This window comes from Lycorma delicatula, chromosome 4, assembly GCF_047948215.1.
Source record: "Lycorma delicatula isolate Av1 chromosome 4, ASM4794821v1, whole genome shotgun sequence".
NCBI classification, from domain to species: domain Eukaryota; kingdom Metazoa; phylum Arthropoda; class Insecta; order Hemiptera; family Fulgoridae; genus Lycorma; species Lycorma delicatula.
The window spans coordinates 93,409,042-93,432,440 of NC_134458.1; the positions used below are offsets into that span (position 1 = coordinate 93,409,042).

General features: G+C 29.3%; 1 protein-coding gene across 9 annotated transcripts in view; it reads left to right on the forward strand.

Moving 5' to 3' along the window:
- ACC (acetyl-CoA carboxylase) overlaps positions 1–23,399 on the forward strand; it is a 390,006-nt gene that overhangs the window by 334,335 nt on the left and 32,272 nt on the right. For all 9 annotated transcript variants that reach the window (XM_075363681.1, XM_075363682.1, XM_075363677.1 and 6 more), the window contains 9 exons: positions 1,053–1,256; positions 3,849–3,967; positions 6,711–7,026; positions 9,118–9,272; positions 10,408–10,588; positions 12,832–13,068; positions 14,944–15,147; positions 18,226–18,427; positions 19,202–19,299. In XM_075363681.1, the coding sequence (XP_075219796.1) occupies positions 1,053–1,256; positions 3,849–3,967; positions 6,711–7,026; positions 9,118–9,272; positions 10,408–10,588; positions 12,832–13,068; positions 14,944–15,147; positions 18,226–18,427; positions 19,202–19,299 (1,716 nt within the window). The remainder of the gene's footprint in view (positions 1–1,052; positions 1,257–3,848; positions 3,968–6,710; positions 7,027–9,117; positions 9,273–10,407; positions 10,589–12,831; positions 13,069–14,943; positions 15,148–18,225; positions 18,428–19,201; positions 19,300–23,399) is intronic.

The following is a 23,399-nucleotide window of genomic DNA, read 5'->3' on the forward strand; positions in this document are numbered from 1 at the left end:
TCATTAATGAAGGCTATTAATTAAATCATATTACTGTGATAAATTGGTTTTTTACTAGAAAGAATTAGCCGTAGTTAATAGTGAATAATGATGTAATTTTATGATTAATGACATATAAGTCACACTTGTCACTCCTCCAAATTGTTCCACTCTGAACCATTTATAAATATCTTCAGACATTCTTATTTCATTATTAATAATAAAAATTAACTCACAAGAAATCTTTGGAGGTGTTTGGTCTTAATAGAGAAATTAAGTTGTGTTAATAATTTTATTTTATTACAAGTAGCAATCAGAAAAAGGAAGCTTTTAGGACAAATTTGGTCGTATTTGGATTCAGTGTCAAAAAAAAATTTATATAAGAATAAGCCAAAATTATCTATGTGACAAAACTCTTGTAGACCAGTTTTTTTGAGCGGGTGGAAACTGGAATTCTTGAGTGGTTAAAAAATGAAATTTCCTTTTTATTTGAGAATTGGCCAAAAATTATTTTGTAGATATTAATTAGCAATTTGTACAGACCACTCGTTGAGAATACTTTTTTACATTTAAAGTTTTTATTCTTAATTTAAATATTATTAATTAGTTTTTTGTACAACTAAAAATCACAAAATATAATACAGACAGTGTAATTTAGTAATTTAACGCTGCTGAATGAGAGCTTATTAGTAAACTGTCATCCTGTGTTTTGATTACTGTATAGTGATGATTAGTCATTAAATAGTTTGTATAGATAATTTAATTGATCATATAATAATATTGTTGTAATAATAAAAGAATGATGTTGATTACAGAACATATAATTAGTATTACATTCAGTTGTCTTGCTGCTATCAGAAAGTCATTTAATTTAAATATTCTCAAAGCCAGTGAGAAAAATTTCCTTTGTTTGTGAGAATTTTATATTAATTTTATATTGTGGGAAATATGAAGTCACTTCAAGTAATTTTTTTTATTTTAACTTTAATTTTTTTATACGTTATCTAATTATTTATGTAGAGATTAAAATGTTATTAACTTTTAAAAACATTTGTAAAATTATGAATTTTCAGGTACTCATTGCAGCTCACCAACCTGCATATGAATTAAGACACAATCAAATGGAATCTATATTTTTATCAGCTGTGGATATGTATGGTCATGATTTTCATCCAGAAAATTTACAAAAACTTATTCAGTCAGAAACTTCAATTTTTGATATTCTCCATGATTTCTTTTACCATACAAATCGTCATGTTTGCAATGCTGCTCTTGAGGTAATTTAAAACTTAATATTATTATTTTTATTGTTAGTGAAGTTATGAATTCTTTCATAGCTTATATGGTCTTCTACAGCGTATGATTTATCTTTGATATAAACAAAATACTTATTTTTTTTAATAAAATTTCTGCTGATATTTTATTCGTTTTTTAAAAGATCAAGCAAAGTATATGTATAGAAAAAAAATTAGTAATAGAAAATGAAACTTCTATATACAAAACCAGCATTCTTTTAACAGAAAATCTAGTGAACAAATGTTTTTATTCTTAAAACCACCTAAAATATACACTTCATTGAAATTTATTTTTTGAGTGGTAGACGAGTATATGACGTTGCAAAAAATAATGCTACTTGTAGATATAAAAATTATCTTGTCTATTGGGAATGCACTTCTTGTGCATTTTATTGACGATTTGAAGCAACTGGCTAGTTCATTAAAAAAACATATGAGCTTTAATTATTGAACTTTATTTTGATGTGGCTACATTGAAAGAAAGAAAATTGTATTTTCTCACTACTATGGTCTACCATCAGGTACTTACCAGAAATGTTTTTAAGATTTTACTATATACAGGGTTATCATAAAAGAATGGTGCGGTTTTGAACATGGTTTAAATTAAAACAGAATTACTTACAGTTTATGTTTTTTATTTTTCAAATTTGTCGTCTCAAACATTTTTTTACATAATTAATAAATTTCAATATGTGCACCCTTAGTCGCTCGACAAATGTCCAAATGATACTCAACTTCTCTCCAAACATTAGTTAACATTTCTTCGTTAATGGTTGTCATTGCTTCATTAATCCTGTTTTTTAAGTGGTTTAGGTCGCAAATTTTTTGTGTATAAACAACGCTTTTGATGTACCCCCACAAGAAAAAATCGCAAGGTGTCAGGTCTGGACTCCTTGGAGACCAAAGTATGGGTGCTTGCCGGCTTATCCATCGATCTCTAAATTTTTCATTCAAAGCGTCCGTGACCAATGCATTGAAGTGCAGGGGAGCACCATCTTGTTGGGAATGTTTTCTGCCACCATGATGAATGTTTTCGAGTTCATCCAGCTGAGGAAAGCAATAATTGGTTAACATGTCAAGATACAGAACTCCATTAATTGTTTTGACAGCAAAGAAGAAGGAAATATTACAAGATTTTTCATCACATCACACCAAACATTAACTTTAGGCGAATCGCGTTGTTTCTCAATAATTGCATGTGGGCTTTCAGAGCCCCTTATTCGTGAATTGTGTTTGTTAACACATCCATTCACATGGAATGTAACTTCGTCTGTAAAAATTATATCATCTAAAAACGATTCGTTTTCACTTATTCTGTCCAACATTTCAACAGTGAAATTGTAATGTTTTACAGCATCATCAGTTTCAATTCCTGCAGTATCTGGATTTTATAAGTGTGTAATTTCAGTTTTTTATGTAAAATTGAAATTTTTGTGAACTGTTGATTTTGGAATACCTAATTTAACGCTTCGACGGGGGATGGACTTCCCGGGACTTCTAATTGCCGATTGTCTAATTAGTTCAACCGTTTCGTCTGGTACACTTGGTCTGCCGGTTGATTTCTGTTTCTTAACTGATCCAGTTTCTTCGAATTGTTTGAACCAACGTGTTATGTTATTTTTGTGTGGTAGATCTCTTCTGAATTCACATGGAAACGCATGTTGAACTAAAATTACGGATTTTAATTCAGCCATCAATAAAACACACTTTGCTTTGTCTTTATCCGAGAACAAAGTAACTCATTAAACTCACCAAAACAACAATACAAGAACTGACGTTGTGGTTACAACTGCTGATAAACAAACTTTTGGGTTGGAGGCTTTCAAGGATACCAATATAACATCTAGAAATTTCCCTACAATCTTCCTATGAATTACTGAAACCGTACCATTCTTTTATGATAACTCTGTATTTCCATATTGTTGCTTTTCTGTATTATAAATATTTCAATATAAAATGTTGTATTTGGATAAAATGTTAATATTCTAATTATTATTTGTGTTTTTCTAATAGTGAAAACAATTAAACTTTGTAGACATGTGAAAACATAGAAAAAGATAAATTTGAGAATTTACTCATAAAATTAAATATCTATAGTACCAAATGGAAGACTAGGGTGGAGTTTTTATTGGTTAGATGATTTGTTTCTGTAGATTGTACTAGTAAAATTATATGATATACGTAGTGTATCTTTTTTTTTGGAAAACTCTCCAGTAGAAGGAAAAGTTCTGTTAAAAATATTCTATAATAAAGAAATTAATATAAATACTAGTGTAGTCTTTCTTATATTTATTTTCTTCGCTCTCTTCTATAAAAAAAATTAAAACTGTTAAAAATTTTTGTGTGTCTTAAAACCATTAACACCTTGCTACATTTAAGAAATAATCTTAATTTCCATGATTAATTTGTTAGTGTGTGCATTTAATTTCAATATAGATGTGAAAAAGTTTCACTGTAAGGTGCACATAGTTATTGTGTGGTCTTCATATTTAATTATACTATTGTTTTAATATAATATGTTATTAATTAAGTTTAAACAGAGAAAAATCGAGGTAATTTTATATTCATTTTCAGGTGTATGTTCGTAGAGTGTACATATCTTATGATCTTACATGTCTTCAGCACTGCGAGTTATCTGGTGAAGTTCCTGTTGTACATTTCCAGTTTTTGTTACCATCTTCACATCCTAATAGGTATATTCTTTTGTATTTAAAATTTTAATTTCTGGTTTTTATATGTATCTTAAGCAGAAATATGATTATTTTTGTATTGTGTTTTTTTATGTAAGAAATTTGATTTATAAATTTTAAGTGAAATAACATCTATAATTTAAATTTGTGCAAGTGCATAATTATATTTTTGGTATAAATTAATATGCAGTTATTTTTATGTTGTAAATAATTCATTGTAAAATGGAATTTGATACATGAATGATTTATAGCTATTTTTTTAGTATTACTTATATATGCTTTTGAAACAGTACTTTGAGCAAGCAGAATTTCTGTTTCAATGTACACAATGGGCACTTCAATCCAACTTAAATGCTCATTTTAACAGTTATAGTTCTTTATTCTTAGCGTGTGCTCAGTTTCTAACTTTTATATCAGATTTTACACCTTCACATTTTTAACCTCAAACCATCCAGTTTTTTAATTATTTATTTACTTAATTATTTTTGTTAAAAATAGCTGATCATCACAGAATTCCAAACTCCAGTGTAGAGTAGTATGATGTCCTGAGTTTGAATCCTGGTCTGCCTTGGCATTTTTCATTTCAAAAGATTAATTTCTCATGCAGAGGCTTCAAACTTTAAAAAAAGTGATTAATTATAAATAGAAATTCTAATTAACATATAAATGACAACAGTGTTTATGAACAATTTGATTGTTCAAATCCTAATTCTTTCTTTATTCACTTTATGTAATCTTCAAAAGATTTTATATTTTTAATCCACCAAAGATATTATTTTATATTCAAATAATTTTTTTAATTATTCCATTTATGATTTAATAGACCTAGTGTCCCATTTTAGTGCCAAGCGAATTTCTTTTCTCGTGCCTATTCTGTTACTGCGGGCTCCTCTATTTTATGTTAAGTATTTATATAAGAATTTCATTAGTCTATTGTGTATGTACAAATATTAATATTTTTTATAAATCTTTACTTTAAAATTTTAAGTTAGAAAGAAGTTATTTTAGAAATATACCTACTTATAATTTGAGTCTACTACTAGGTTTGAAGCGATTATTTTAAACGATATTCACAATGTTATTTTCATGTTGTGTATCTTTTCTTTGAACAACAAAAATATGAGATTGTTATTTTTAACTGTAATACACATAATACCCATTACACTAATTTTATTGTGTGTGATTACTTGGCAGATTTTATTTACAATTTTTATATATTAGCGTACTGCACTATTTTCTTGTTTACCGTAGAGTTTGTTGGTAGGAGTAAAATTAGGTCAGTATTTTAAATTATTTTACTGTATTGTTAGACTACATAGTATTAAATGTCTTTTTTAGCTTTTATTTTGTTTTTTCTACTCTGTTAAATTTGTGAGGTAGTATTTGAAATATTGTTTTCAAATTGTGTGCACATTAAGCTGGTGCATTGTCTCGGTAGAGGATCACCCAATTCTTTTTTTTTTTTTTTTTTTTTCACTTTTTGTGCTTCTTTATTCGTTGTGAACTTGGACCCTTCCACTACAATGATTGTCTTTATTTCTGGATCATACCCATAAACCCATGATTTGTTCCCTGTAATGGGTAATTACCTTGTTTAACAAATCTGGGTCTGTTTCAACCCAATTAATCAGTTCTTGGGACAAGTCAGTGTTTCTGCTGGTCTGACAACAATTTTGGTATGAATTTCATTGACATTCAACACATGTTCAAACCTTCAGTTAAAATTGACTAAACTATGTAGAAATTTAAATTCAGTTCATCAGGCATTTCCCTAATTGTAAGTTTATGGTCAAAGTACACTAAGTTGTAAACTTTCATAATGTTCTCATTGGTTTTTGAAATAGAAGGTCGGCTGGACCAGGGATCATCTTTGATTGATTTGCTGCCATCTTTGAATATATTGAACCAGATAAAAACATTGACCGGCTCAGAAATCTATTGTCAAAAGCTATTTTTAAAAGTTCATAAGTCTTTGCAGCTGATTTTCCAGTTTTCAAATAAATTTGACACAAATTCATTTTTTCATCTATTTTGTGAAATCAATAATCTGCCAAGAACTAAAAAACACATTTTCACTCACCAGAATGCCACTCTCTACTGAACAGAGATATCACGTGATCTTGTCAGGATGTTTTAAGACAAAACAACCTTCCATTTCTATACCTGCGTGCAAACCTCCCTCCCCCTCTATTGAGCACTGGTGGCAACTGTCTTAAAACTTTCCAATCACACCTCTCATTTTTATATATATCAATAAATTTTTTCTTTTTTTTTTTAATTTAAGAGTCATTTTTAATAATTTAGTGAACTGCATAATTTTCATAAAAAAATATAGAGGAAATATGTGCACTCTGCTAAATGTTCTATGCAAGTAATCAGGATATGTTTATTATCATAATAACATTCTATTGCTGATTTTAAATGGTAGCTGGCATTTTTAGCTCAAGGATACAGACTCCCTTCTATGAAATTATGTACTTACAATGACACTGTCCATTTAATAAATGCATAGTGTTAATGGATCTAATCTGAAGCTAAAAGTTATTACCAATATTTAAATGAAAAATATTACTTTATGTTTATTCATTAAAATTCTGTATTTCATAAAAACTTATGTTAATAAAAATAATTAGAAAATAAAGAATAATTGTTTTATTAAAAAGAAAGTAGGAAAAATATTTCATAAAGTGCTTAAGTGATATCATGGATTAATACACTTAATTGTATATGTTATACTTCCTTGCAGACAAAAGGTTACAGACAGTGTAAATAATGCTGTTGTGGGCAGTGCAAGTGGTGATACAGAGGTCACACCTAATGGACCAACTATATTACATAGTTATCAAAGAACTGGTTGCATGGCTGCTTTTGAATCGTTTTCACAGTTTGAATCATATGCAGATGAAATACTTGATTTATTGGAGGATTACGCTAATCCAGCCACAGTTTCACCAAAAATAATTGAAGCTGTTGAGAGTGGTAGTGAATCAAGACTTAGTACATCAATAAATGTATCGCTTTCTATTGGTGATACAGTGCGAACTATTGATGAAAATGCTAAGGTATTTTTCTTTTAATATTATCATAGCCTTTAAAATTATTTCTTATTCTTTTGTAATTATTATTATAAATTGTTATTCATACCTGGGCATCTATTTAATTTGATCAACCTCTTAAGATCCATTATGAATAGTTTGACTTGCCTAGGAATTGTGTTTGATTCAGTTCTGTGGGGGAAAATCTAAAAAATTAAATTTATTCTAGTTATATTATCCAAATTATTTTAACTTAGTGGTATGTTTTTATTCACTACCTTGCATTCACACAGAATATAACATACTGAGTAACCTTACATTAATTTTCTTCATCACCCAAATTATGTTAGGATGAAATTTAGTTGACTGTATTCAGTTCATAAATCTGTTGTGTATTTATTTGTCACTTGTTTAACACCTGGCTTATAAATGTTAACTTTCTGGAATAACCTTTGGTGTCTTTTTCAAATGAATAATCAGGCTTGAATTGCTCTATATATTGTTGAATTGTTTTACAGCTCAATTCCTAATCACTATCCTGGCATCAAATTTTATATCAGTCACATTACTTATAATTTCTGGTCAGTTAAACTATTATTTCTTCCTTTTTCAGAAAAAAATAATCCATAATTCTTTTCCTACTTAATTTTTACCCACGATGGAACGGAGATGGTATATGCGTTTGGGGTAATGTGTGTATATTTTTGTTACCATTTTCCTCAAAAATTACTGAACCAATATTCAGAGCAGGTTCTTAGTCATGTTTTACGGTTATAGGCCACCAGGGGGTGCTGCAGTGGATGTGTTTCTCTAAAATGCCTTCATGTGATTTTTGCGTTACCTAACATAGGTATCACTTCAGAGCAGGTCTTGGATTGGTTTTACGATTATAAGCCGCTAGGAGTGCTGCAGTAGATATGTTTCTTCAAAATGGCTTCATGGATTTTTAATTTTATCACTTGTGTCTATTCTACATCCACTCCCAACTAATTCGTCTTGTGTCGTGCCAAGTCTTTAAATTACCTTATACATTCTCCTTTTAATCTTCAGCCAACCAGTATAGATTTTTTTAGTTTGATGTTAATAGAATTTCTTCTTAGAGAACGCTATCTTTCCTTTACTGCCAAGATAAATAGCACTACAACCGCTGTAAATTATCCAAATTATTACATAAGTTTGTTTATTTTACCACATATTGTTACCTTCATCTTTAAAACTTAACTGTATTCTGTAACAGAGAATGCATTTATTATATTAAAGTTTGAAATTACACTTTAATTTTGGCCATTACGATATGAGTATACCTTAAAAACATTATATTTTCTTGTTATTTAGATACTCCTGTATATTTTTCATTAACTTATTTCTTATTGCTCTCTTCATGCACAGTACAAACAGGAACTATTGTTTTCACTTAATTTTACTTATAACATGCCTGTGCTGTGTTCCTTCATTCCATGAGAATGTTAGGTATATATAAAAATGTAACATATTATATCCCCCATGTAACATTGCACTGTTCTGATATACATTTTATTTTAATTTTAAAATGTTGCTGTTAAAAGCAAGTTGTTTTAATGATTGCAGTTAGGCAACAAAGCCCACAAATTTCAGTATGCTTTTTTTAATCTTTGATGGACTTTGTAAGTGTGATGATGATTCAACATTACATTTAAATCTTTTATATCATTTTTGTGACATTCTAGTAACATACCAACTTATTAAGTTGTGTGGTTTCCTATATAATTACAATCTCATTTCAAATGTTTTATTAAGTTTACTTGGCACTAAATTCTCTTAATTGATTTATTTTTATATTTCAGTTTGAGTGCTGTCTGATGTGTGTAACAAACAGTAGTTATTTTCGACAAACATTAAAATGAATAATTATTTTAAATCAATACGCTAGAAAAATACAATTAGAAGTTTGTAGTTCATTTGAATATGCGATTCAATTTTGCATGTTTTACCCACCATCAGATCTCACCACTTATCCTATGTGCATTATTATGCAGAAATTGATTATACTATCAATTGATATTAGTTTTTATCTTTTATTATGCTAAAGATCTACTTTTGTGTTATATTAAAATTATTTCATTTTATTTTAAATTGTAGATGGAACCAATACATATTCTATGTATTGCAGTAAAAGACAACGGCGATCTAGAAGATTCAAAATTAAGTAAAATGTTTGGTGATTTCTGTGCAAAGAACCGTGAAGAATTGAAGCAGAGATCTGTTCGGAGGATCACATTCCTCGCTCTAAATAGGTAATATTAGATAAATATTAATTAATTATAATTAACATATCTGAGTTTTCTTGTAATTGGTTGAATGACTGTCAGCTATCATGTTGTTTATTTTTTTTTGTTAAAGTGTATCCATTGCTTTAAGTGATAATGTTGCTATTGTTACTTAAGCTGTAACATTATTGTTGATGTATTAAACACACCATCTTTACATATTTATTTTTTATGACCTGCAGAATAAGTTTTAGATTTTTAGCAATACCAGTATGATATTACATTAGTTTGTTATCATTTAGGAATATTTCATTGTAGTCAGACTATTAATCACAACATTACCATAATATTAGCTGCTTTAGTTCTTAGCATTCAAATACAAATGTACCAACAGCATGTAGTACAATAAGCTTTTAGTCAAGCTTTAATAAGCTTGTAGTCAGCTGCTCATAATAAAATTTTAATTTCCAATGTTAAAGTTTATTTTTAAGATCTATTTTCCTCCAAGCACATATTATTAAAACATTACTTTTTTAAATCTCATATTTTTATGTATCCATTTTTCTCCATTAACAAACACCTTTATTAAGGTATACCTTTATGTTACTCTTCTCTCTCTATCTCATCATTTTTTTTATCTATAGTCTTATGACATTTTTGTGTATTTTAAGATATTTTGATGTACGATATTTTTCATAGCACTCTCCTAAATGAAAATCTGGTTTTCAAATTCACATAGTTTATAATGTTGGATGTATTGTAAATGTTATTTGAAAGTAATGAAAAATATATTTATATTTTGTGATATTAGGCATTTCTCCATCAATTAATTTTCAGAAATAGAAACTGGCTACTTTTAAATGAGATATTGCAAGGCTAATATAATTTAAGAAACAAACATTTGTTTTTCTATGAAATTTTACAAAATATAGAGATTCAAGAAGATTCAAATCAGTTAAAATTTTACCACAAACCGAACATAAAAAATGTCAGGATCTCGCCACAATTGAGCTAATAAATGTGGTGGGAAGGATCACTGACATTTGAGTGGAACAGAAAATAGTCCATATGAGACTCGCTTAACAATACTGAGGATTAACATGTTTGTTGTGTTTTTTTTTAGCTGTGTTGGTTTTTTACTATTTTGTTTTTTTTTTTTCAGGCGCCAGTTCCCTAAATTATTCACTTATAGAAACTGTGATAACTTTGTAGAAGACAGGATCTATAGACATTTGGAGCCAGGAATGGCATTCCAGTTAGAATTAAACCGTATGAAGACTTATGATTTAGAAGCTCTTCCCACTGCCAACAGGAAAATGTACCTGTATCTTGGAAGAGCAAAGGTGTTTATATATCATTATTATTTTTTCATTTTAATTTCAAATTTGACTGTTTTAAATGTTTACTGTTACATAGTAATTTGTGTGTACACTTGGAAATATATATCTATATTTGCATGGTAAAATCTTTTTTTCTAATTTCAAATTTAGAATAACCCTGTATATATATATATATATATATATATATATTTTTTTTTTGTGAAAAAAAGTTATTGTGAGCAATGAAATAATCCCTGTGTCTGATGCAGTTAATCCACAATGTCTAAAATTTATTTTCAGATTTACTCTCCATTAACAAAGCTTGCTTTGTGCATGTTCTTGTATCTTTATTGTTTTGAATTTATTTAATTTAGTAGTGCATGTATATAATGTAATACATCTATAATTGTTGGACTGTATGGTAAAAATCTGGATTCTAGTTAAGGAAGAAGTTAGACATATGTATGGAAGCAAGGCATGGACAGTGAAGAAGATGGAGAGGTAATGGATTGAGGCTTTTGAGATGAGGATATGAAGAAAGTAAGTTCGACAGATAAAGTGAGTAATGAGGAAGTAATGAACAGAATTAAAAAAAGATAGAGCACATACACTGAAAGTACACAGAAGAAAAGAAAACTGATCAGGATATGTGGTTAGAGGTGTTAAAATCATGATGACTGCATCAGAAAGGTCAGTAGAAGGAGAAAAGAAGTGAGGAGGAAGAAGGATGAAGTTAATAGATAAGTGAAGATTGAAAACTACAAGGGATGAAGGAGAAGGCTTGGAACAGAAATGGATGGAGACAGTGGTGGTTACACTTTAACACTTTTAACCACTAGTCTTGTATTAATAACAATAGTACAATAGGTAAGACAAGTATAAAATTCTTTCACTGCAAATGCCTTTGCTGTTCACAAATAAAACTACCCCAACAGTTTATGAATGAAATTTAGTACATTATCTCTTTCCCTTATAGTCTTACAGTAACTCACCGATAGTATTTCTTGTTTACTGGAATTATTCATGCATCACTTTAATCATAACAAACTTAATTCACATTGGAAATTTTTCTCCTTCATTCTCCTCCTCACAGAATGCTTGCTGACAGATGTCTCGCAGATTCTCTTCGTGGAACTGACATCATAACTTCTCGCTAGACTGGTTCGCAGAACTGATTTTTAACTGGGGTTTCCAGGAGTATTTATACTCTTATCTTCTTCTTTACTGCCGGACCAGACCCAACTTGAAGCATGAGAATGATCAACCAAGCCCTTTTGTTCCCATGCATTCCTTGTCTTGGTCCAGTAACTCTTCTCACAATACAAACATTTTTTCATTGTGTGTTGGTGGGAAGTATTAAAAAAAACGATTGTTAAACAAATCTGTTACCTTTACTAAAAGGATTTCTTTTAGCTCCTTTCTGGATTGCTCCCATTATTTATTATATTTTCTACTACTTGATTCTTAATTGGTAGGAATCCGTTACTCAGGTCTGTTATATTGGTCTTGTTACAGTTTATATTAGTTTGTACACATTTTAGGTGATCAGAATTATTGATGACCATTAAATTATTTCCCAAATAATTTAATGGTCAATTTAATTAGTGATTTGTAATCAGCATCATTAAGAAAGATGCTTTACAATCAGCATAAACTGATCACAACTAAGCGATTAGTTAACTCATAGTGACAAATTGCAGTGATTTACATAAGTGAAGCAGAATTCCCCTCATACTTTAGAAACAACTGTTTGTTTAGGTTCATTTGTAAGACCTAACATGAAGGAGATAGGAAAATGATGTCAGCCTGTGGCAGTAGTGTTGAGAGCAGAATAGTATAATTAAACTGTTTAATATATACATGTATACTACATTCTTATTGAAGCAAAGAAGAATGTGATGCATAAAAAACTAGGACTATTTCTTTTAAAAAACTGTATTGAACAATGTTTCAATGTATATCCACCCTTTAAATACTTTATGATTTTTCATTAATTTATTGAATCATTTATTTATTTATCCTAAATGATGCTTTTTTTTCGATATCTGACTTGTAGCAGTATCTTTTAGGTCACTTCAACAACAGATAGTGAAGTTTTCACAAATAATGTGGTATGTATACTTTACTGAATAACCAGCAATATTCATATCACATATCTTACTGTTCTTCAGTAAACACTTTGACCTTTATTATTCCTTGTCAAGTTAAGTTTTTGTTATTTTTTTGTTATTAAAAAATTATAAATAATATTAAAATATAATTTTCAGGTCGCCAAAGGACAAGAAGTTACTGATTATCGGTTTTTTATTCGTTCTATTATTCGACATTCTGATCTTATTACCAAAGAAGCATCATTCGAGTATTTACAAAATGAAGGTGAACGTGTTTTGTTAGAAGCTATGGATGAATTGGAAGTGGCATTCAGTCATCCTCAAGCTAAGAGAACTGATTGTAACCATATCTTCCTCAACTTTGTACCGACTGTCATTATGGATCCTGCTAAGGTATTTTCTTTTATTTAGGTACATAATTATTACTACTTTGATATATTTAACGATAAGATAATTAAAACATAATATCAACTGCCATATTTAAATGATAATCAACAGTTATACATAAATCATTAAGAACTGGACTAACCAATTGAGACTGAATTTTTTATCTCCATTTATAATTATTATTATTATTATTGCAGTAATACTACTTGGTTGAATGTTAAAGAAATATGAGTACATGTCACCGATTACTTAAATCGTTATATGAGAATTATTTTTTTTTCAAGGTCTGATTGGTCGCGAAATAAAAACCTGCGCAAAAATCGGACAAACCTTTGCGCAGCGACTCTAGTATGGTCTTCAATCATGCTGCATCATTTTGTTTAGTTCTGAGCACGCAGCGAGCATGTAAACATGTCTACAACAATAGCATCTCCCGCCAAGTGTGAAATGCATGCGGTAATTCGATTTCTTCAGGCTGAGAGGTATAATGCAGCTGAAATTCATCGATGAATAAGTAATGTGTACGGTGAAACTTCAATGAGTGACAGCAAAGTGCGACAATGGTGCAGGAACTTTAAAGCAGGACGTGCAGGTGTTCATGATGCAGGCAGTCAGGGGAGGAAACGAGTGTCAACCAATGATCTTGTTGAGCGAGTGGATGAGGCAATTCGAGAAAATCATCGGTTCACAATTTCTGTATTGAGTGATTCGTTTCCTGAAATTTCAAGGTCAGCCTTCTACACCATTGTGAGTGAGAGACTTCAGTACCGCAAACTGTGTGCGAGATGGGTTCCCAAGATGCTGTCCGACCATCACAAAACAATGAGATTGGATGCCTCCTTAATGTTTCTCCAGTGCTACCACAATGAAGGAGAAGATTTTTTGAACAAAACTTTCACAGGAAATGAGACAGGGTCCATTTCGAAACTGAAGAAACAAAAGAACAATCCAAACAGTAGATGCATTTTTATTCTCCCAGTAAACCAAAGAAGTTTTAGCGAACCTTCTCCAACAGAAAGTGTATGGCTACTGTGTTCTAGGACCTGAATGGAGTTCTCTTTGTGGAATTCATGGAACGTGGCATGACCATCACTGCAGCCTCATACTGCGTGACTCTTTAACATCTATGAAGGGCAATTCAGAATAAGCAGAGAGGAATGTTGTCATCAGGCATTGTCTTTCTCCATGACAATGCTCAGCCGCACACTGCAGCTGTAACAAAGAAGCTCCTGCAGCATTTTTGTTGGGAAGTGTTTGATCACCCACCATACAGCCCGGACTTGGCTCCATCTGATTTTCACCTAGCTGGCTAGGAGGACAACATTTTGGCACAGACATCGAGTTGCAGACCAGCGTAGAAACATGGCTGAAAATACAGGCAGCTTCGTTCTATGATGAGGGTATTGGAAAGTTGGTACCACGCTATGACAAATGTCTATAAATCGGAGTGGCAACTATGTAGAGATATAGCGTAACTATGTAAGTACTTGTTACAAATAAAATATTTTTTATTTTCACTGTGGTTTTCAATTTCTTAAAATATTTTCAAGATTAATTTATAACCATGTTTAAAAAATTTCAAATTTCTTGTATTTTTTAAAATAAAAATCTAGTTTTCTCTATAATTCCTTGAATGATATCACAGCTTGATTCACCATCAGTTTTATAGATCAAATCTTAGATTATTAGGGTATATTGACAGATTCTGAACAACCACTTTGAACTGTTTGATGCAATAAATTATCTCTTTCTTACTCATTGTCATTATTCACTGATCTGCTATACTATATTATAGCTGATTTTGTTTTTATTTCATTAGTTCAGTAAAGTTACATAGTAGTAATATTTTAATATAACCGTTCATTTATTATTTCTTTACAGATTGAAGAAAGTGTTACCAATATGGTACTACGGTATGGTCCAAGGCTTTGGAAACTTCGTGTGCTTCAAGCTGAATTAAGAATGACAATAAGACAGTCGCCAAACACAAAGACACAGAATATTCGTTTGTGTCTTGCTAATGACAGCGGATATTACTTAGATATTGCTCTATATAAAGAAATTGTTGACCCCAAAACTGGTGTTGTAAGTTACTATTTTATATTCCTCTTTGAATGTTAGGTATAAGTACAAAATTAAACTCTTTCAAAATAAAATGTTTTCATGAAATATTTTACCAATGTTTCAGTGAAAATGTTTCTGGTACATTTCATTGGAAATTTATTGATGATAATTATATGTGTAAATAGATGTATATGTAAAGCTAGATATATCTGGTACTTATGTATTAACCCGTCAACCAATAAATTGTAAACTATTTGGTTATTGTTAATATCACCCAATATAACCATTTTATTACCATTTTTATAACCATTTATATTTATTTAATTTGTAAATATAACTTAACCTATGCTCGCTTCGCTCGCTAACCTTAACTAATTAACATGAGGTTAGCAAGTGTAGGTTAAGTTTGGGATTAGATTATATTTGTAATTTATGTTAATGATTATATATGTAATATTATATTAATGATCCTGTAACTTTGAAGTATTTTCAGAGTTACAGATTCATTATGGTTATGGTTGACGGACTAATACGTAAGTACTGATATATCTTATGGAATAATTTGATTAATATAATCCTCATTGAATTTATTACCTCAATTTTCTTAATAAAATACCTTTTTCGAGTTATTATTAAATTATTTTTTGAAACTTAATTTGTTTATTGGTGTTCTTATTTCTGTTTTAGCAGTTGGTTTCTCTGCATGTTGTTAGTGTAACGATATTTGACTTAGTCATTTTATAATGTATATACTATTATTATTAACTAAGGAAAGATTATTGCAATCATGTCATTTTTTTTATGTAATTACTTCTAATTACCAGTGACATTTGATGTGATGTTTGACACATTGATAAGCATAGCCATTTTTACATGCTTTTCTTTAACTCACTTTCATTCCACAGTGTGTAGTACACATCTGCAGCAGGTAGGTACGCAAGAACAATTCATTCATTCGAGTGATTTATACCTTACAAACGGTTCATTCGTTCAAACGACTCATACACTTTTATATGCACAATTTATCTAAAATGATATTTGTGATTTGGGGATAATAAAAAAAATTTTTTAATTCTTCCCATCGTGGAAATTCACGACAGGAAATTCAGACCAGTGTCAGTTGCAGTTTTGTTCAATAGAAATAAGTCAGCAAAGTCAGTGCAATGTTAGTTCAGAAAGAGAATGCCAGCACTATTTAAAATGTAAAGCTAACGAAACACCAGAAGAGTGAGAAGTTCAGTTGGTGTTTAGACATCAGTTTTATTTGCAAATTTGTGCAGCGGAGTTAACTGAAGAGCATGAGGCTCAATTTGAAAGTGAACACCAGCGCTTAATGTTTTTAGACTTAAAAATTATGTTTAAGTCTAAAAATAATGTTTATTGAAAATAATGTTTTAAAAATATTTTTTTAGACTTTGGAAGAGATGGCATTCACTTAATAAATCTGAAGCCATTAATTTTCCTGCCATGTACAATTATGGAATTGTTGAACGGCCGATGTTACCTTTGTTTCTGTGATGGACGTCAACAGTGCACAAAATGCAAGGAAGTACTGTAGACTATGCTGTTGTCTATTTGGATCCAAAACTCTTTGCTGAAGTTCAAGCACATGTTAGCCTCAGTAGAGTTAGATCCCTTGATGGACTTGAGGTTGAAGAATTGTACAATTAAAAGTGACTGGTAAAAAACCCTGTAACAAGGACGTTTTAGAGGAAATGAACTACATGAGAAATATAATGTGAATTATACCTTGTAAATTTAAATATAATTTCATTAGTCTGTATTGGGGTAAATAATTTAGTTTAATTATAAAATGAAATGTGGTTAATTAGTTGGAATTTAATTTTTCAAAATTTGATATTTGTTTGATTTTTATTTTATAATCTTAAAAAAATGAAATTATACTAAAAACATTAGAATAAATGTTAGGTAAATTTACATAAAATTTACTTTACTAATAAACTAGTGTTGTTTCATAAAAAAATTAATTTACTGTGACTAAAAAGTATAAAATAAAAAAAAAACATGCTTTATATATAAACTGAAAATCTAAAAAAAAAAAATATTTAAACATCCTACCAAAAAGCAAAAGATAATATTTTCAAAAGTAAAGGACTGCTGAAAAATTAAGTTTAGCATACAAAATAATTCAGTTCAATTTGAAAAGAAAATGATTCAAACAGTGGATTACCCATTAAACTTAAGTAGAAGATAATTTTATTTTCAACAAAATAATAATATATATAGTTGTCTATCTTTGCAAGACCACAATGAAATGCATGGGGTGTGCTTTCATATTCAATATCTGCATAGATTTTTAAAATATGACAAAGGTTATGATGCAAAATGGAATTTATAGCTTCAATATACAATAGCTAGTAAATCTCTTTAGATGGACTAAGGTTAAGGTGCAAAATAGAACTGAGGTCACACCCCCATGATTTTCATTGGTCTTGCGAAAATAGGCAACTTTATACATATTATTTTGTTGAAAACAAAATTTCACTTCTATCTATGTTTACTGGGTTGGGTAATCAATTGTTGGATAATTTTTTTCCTCGAATTGAATTGAATTATTTCATGTGCTAAACTTAATTTTTCAGTAGTCCATTACTTTTGAAAATATTATTTTTTACTTTTTAATACCATGTTTAAATATTAATTTTTTTTAGATTTTCAGTTTTTATAGAAAATCATATTTTGAAAACTTTTTTTTATTAATTCATATTTTTCATTATTTAACTATATTAAAAAAAAAAAAAAATGCAAAGTAATTTTAATTTGTATATTATTATAATTTTTCACTTGTAATTTAAAATAGGGTTATATCTTTCTGGCATAAGAAGACCTGTGTAGTTCACTCTGTAGAGATGCTAATTGATACACTGTCAGTCCTGGGTGTGATTACTGGCATAGGATAAATTTTTCTTTTTTTTAACTCTATATTCATATTTGAGATAGCATTTATTTAAAAATACAGAAAAGTTTCTTTCCCAAAATGAAGTGTGAAATTAAGTTTTGTTTATTTTTTGAATATTAGTTTGTTACAGAAGCAAAGAAAAATATAATTAATTGTTTGGTATTTATTGTTATTTTTAGATAAAGTTAGAAAGCTATGGACCAAAGATAGGACCGTTACATGGACTTCCTGTATCTACCCCATATGTTACCAAAGATTATTTGCAACAGAAACGATTTCAAGCTCAGAGTGCTGGAACAACTTACGTTTACGATTTACCAGACATGTTCTGCCAGATGATAGAAAGACTGTGGAAAGAATACATTGAAGAAAGACCAAATGGTATGAAATTTTATACTTTATCTGTTTGTTCAGTACATATTAAGACAGAGAAGTAATATTCATTTGTGTGTGTGTGTGTGTGTGTGTGTGTGTGTGTGTGTGTGTGTGTGTGTGTGTGTGTGTGTGTGTGTGTTTGTATTTCATGTTACATCTGATCATTTCTTTATAGTCGATGCCTGAGTCAGGCTCAACCAGTTAGATTTCATGTTCTTGTCAGTGGAGAAACTAGACTTGGACAAAAAATTTTGTTATTTAGCTTTGAGTGTGTATTTACCTCTTATCCACATTTATTAGTCAGTGTTATATTTTAAGCATAACCTTTTGTTAGTTAAAAAGATGACTCTAAAGTAATGGAAGAAATAATTAAATTTATCATGATAACATCTGTAATTCTCTTCTTTATTGAGAGCTTGGATCACCACAACCCTGACATGTAACTACTTGGATGATTAAAAATGTTAAGTTAATTAAATTTTCTTTACTAAGCTGTTTCAAAAAAATTCCAGTCTAAATATAAGCCTTGAAAGTTGTTTCTTGTTAATATCAAAAACATTTAATAGTAATTTTAACGTTATAAATCAATCTCCCTTTTATTTACGCTGTTAAAAAGAAGTTTGGTTTATAAGTATTTTGGAAATAGTGGGTATAAAGGTATGTTGTTGTCTAAAAAAAACAAGCATATTTTATTTTATAGATAAATGCAAAAGGTTTTTTTTATTATACTGGCCTAAGTCATTTCGAGATTATTTTGTATATTTCAAACTTTGATTTTAGAAGGAGTTGTAAAACCAGCTCAGGTGATTGACTGTGTCGAGTTAGTTCTTGAAGAGGATCACTTAGTAGAACAGAAGAGATTACCTGGTGAAAATAATGTAAGTAATCTGTAATTTCACTACTGTTATTTTTAGTCATTTTTGTTTTAGATCTATATGTGTAAGAATTTAATAAATGTTCCCTGAAATGCATATTTTAGTATATGTCTTTAGTTAGTCCTGACATCTACGATACCAGTTTTTTTCATCTCTTTATTGTGTATGGGTTTGTTTAAAGGAGTGTAATTTTCTGTACTGTACAGAATTGTTCTTTCATACAGATTAGTTGTATATAGTAGTATTTATACATTCTTAGTCATTTACGATCAAAATACTCTTTTGTTTGAACATCATTTCTTGTACTAAATAATGATGCTTTAAATGTTTATTCAACTCCCATCAGATGTTTAAAAATCTTGGACCTGTTATTAAAATTGTGTTTTCTGTAAATAATATCTGTATGATGGTCACAGGTGAAATTTAAATGAAGAGTAAATTTGATTCTACTTGTAAAATTTTAAAAGAATTATTTTCATCATATTGCAAATTACATTCAAAGTATTATTAATTATATTCTTACCTTAATTTTTCATGAAAGTAATAGGGTGTTTGATGATATTCTCATTACATATAACCTGGTAATAAGCAGTGAACATCTAATAATATTAAACAAATAAAATTCTTATAATGAAAATTCAAAATCCACATTTGAAATAGATAATAATAGAATGTTAAATTATTTAGATGTCAATATTGAAATAAACAAGGACAAACGAATTGAAACATCAATGTATAGAAAATCTACATCTAATAATATAAAAATTCATAAAAAATCAAATCACCCCCTTGGATTTCATAAAATTAACACATATACAAATATGATTAATAGAGCAATCAAATATGCACATAATAACAAAGAAAAATTAATATTGAAATAAACATCTTAAAACATTTAGCTGTTAAATTGGATAAGATATTTCTTTAATTAATAATATCTATAAAAAAACAACTATCAAAACACAATGACAGAATTACTATCTTATAACCAATACATAACTAGGTATAAAAGAGTGAAAAAATATACTTAAAAGTATTTATACACTAATAACATCATTGAAATATATTACTAAAACTTACAATAAAGAAATATTTAAACCAGCATATAAACCTAATAACCAAATCATAAAATATTTAAAAAAGAAAACTAATAATAATAAAATAAACAGTTTGTGTAGAAGTTATTAAATTAAATGTAATGATTGTGATGGTATTTGTATAGGAAGAACAAATAGATCCTTTAAAACTAGATTTCTTGAATGTTATAGAAATGATAATAATAATAAAGTAGGTTTGTCTAATATGACATATCATCTAATAAACAGTAAACATTCTGATATTAACACAAATTTAAAAATATTAGAAATTATTAAAGATGAAAAAATGAAATATATTAGAAAAATATTACATATATAAATACAAAAAAATTTCAATTTGATAAATGATCAGACAGTGTTTGAGAGAGACGGTCTTATAAAAGACTCCAACAGACAGCAGCACTTTTCTAAATTTATACAATTTTCATTATTTTAGTATTTTTATTTTTAAATTTTTATTATGCAGTAGTGGAATTATTTCAATCATGATGGAATCCTACCAAAGTACTTTCATGAAAGATTAAGGTCTTATCTCAATATTCTGTACTAGGTGGTTTATTTAATAGAATTTAATCATAATTTAACAATATAGGGGAATAATATGAATCTTAAAAAGATTAATTTCAGTAAAATTATATGTGTGTCGTATTGCTTCAAATTTAAGACGTACCTTTTTTTACAGATTAAGGGTAAAAATGTTACGTGGTGGATCTTCAATTGGAGATTTAATGCCATTTGACATAAACTCGTAGTTAATAGGTGTAAAGCTGAAGTTTTTAAATCCATACGCCTATTCAACATCAAATGGAAACCAAACAGGAAAGTGAAAGAATATTTGTCATTGTGTTTAAAACATACACAGATTTCTAGAAAGATGACTCATCTCAAAGAGCTTTACATCTCTACAGCTTTATCGCTATTGATATCATAATTTAGTGATGATTCATCGTTCTGGAATTTGTGCATGTGCTCTATGCATGATGACAAACATTCTTTCACGTTTCCTGTCTAACTTCCATTCAATGTTGAACAGGTGTACAGAATACTACTGTAGTTGTGAATCAGTTTGTTTTCTTCATAACTGTTTCATTCTATACCTATTTTTTGTGTTTTTCTGACTATTTCATCATTATGGAAAAGTGTTTCACATAAAGATGCAGACTTTAAACACAAGGTTATTTTACACACTGAACAAATCAGAAATAGTGCCGCCGGTAAACAGTTCTCAGTAAACAAAGGAAATGTGGCGCAGTATGAAATAGAAATTACTTGTGTGTAAACAAACGAAAAAATCTTTTTCGAAACCAAAACACGGAAAATATCTGGAAATTGATGCTGCTGTTTTGGCCTTTTTCAAGGAACTCCACACAAAAGGTCTTCCAGTGACAAGAAAGGATTAATGTTAAATTAATAGGAAATATTTGTCATTGTGTTTAAAACATACACAGATTTCTAGAAAGATGACTCATCTCGAAGAGCTTTACATTTCTACAGCTTTATCGCTATTGATATCATAATTTAGTGATGATTCATCGTTCTGGAATTTGTTTTCAATTTAAAGCTAGCTGTGGATGGTGTGAGAAACTCATGAAAAGGCATTGTCTGTCATTGCGTCGTAGAACCTCCATTTGTCAGAAGTTACCATCAAATTACGAGCATAAATTAGTGTAATATCAGTGTTATGTAATCGAACTATGATTAAAGAAACAATACTGTCTCAGTCAAATTGGTAATGCTGATGAAGTTCTTTCGTTCTTTGATATGCCATCAAATCAAACTGCAAGTTAGAAGAGACAAAAACAAATAATGTTAAAAACAACTGGACATGAGAAAGTAAGAATTACTGTTATCTTGAGTGTTGCTGCTGACGGAAATAAATTATCACCATATTTAATTTTGAACAGGAAAACTGTGCCAAAAGAAAGGTTCTATGATGGTATAATTGTTTGAGCTCAACAGAACGCCTGGATGACGAGCAATCTAATGCAAGATCGGTTAGGATGTGTGTGGAAACATAGACCAGGTGGACTTGTGAAACGAAACAGTATATTAGTGTTAGATGCCTTTTGTAGTCATTTGTCTGACAACATTAAAACAAAACTGGCAAATTGAAAATGTGATTTAGTTGTAATTTCTGGAGGTATGACAAGTCAATTAGAACCACTGGATGTTGGGGTTAATAAATCTTTTAAAGATCATATTCGTGCACAATATAATCATCAGTGGTTGACTGAAAACCATCATCCCCTTACCCCAGCAGCAAAATTAAATGAGCATCAGCAGCTGCAATTGTAGAATGAATTTCGAAAGCTTGGAATGATTTGCCATCATGAATGAAATATTTAAAAAGTCATTCTTGAAGTGCTGCTTGTCGAATGCATTGGATGGTTCTTAAGACGTACTTTGGAACTACAGTGTTGCAGATGAAACTGACAATGATGACTCAACAACAACATAGAAAGCTAACGAGACACACTGGATTAGTGATAAAATACTGTACTTAGAAAAAATATGTACGTAGCTAACTACATTACATTTAAGGTACTTTAATACAAAATATAGTGTTAAGTGCTTTCAATTTAGGTGTTTTACTGCATATTTGGATTATTCAGTAAGTTGTTGTAAGTAGCTATTATTTAACTAATTATATTAATTTTTCAAAATAGGATAAACTTAATGAAAAATACTGATATATACAAAACATTTATATGACACTGTAATTTATAAGAAATAAATTATACATTATTTCAATATTTCTATTGGATATTTTAATTTTTTCCAGAAATTATATATTAAATGTAGGTGTGTCTTAAATTTGAAGAACTACGGTATTATATATATATATATATATTATACCATAATGAATTAATATTTGGTGTAGCTGTAACACTCAACAGAAATATATTTTTTACTGATATGTATAAATTTTTTTTCAAAAGCGTCTATGAAAATAAAAAAGGCTGTTGTCAATAAATATTACACACATACCCCCTCCCATCCAATAGA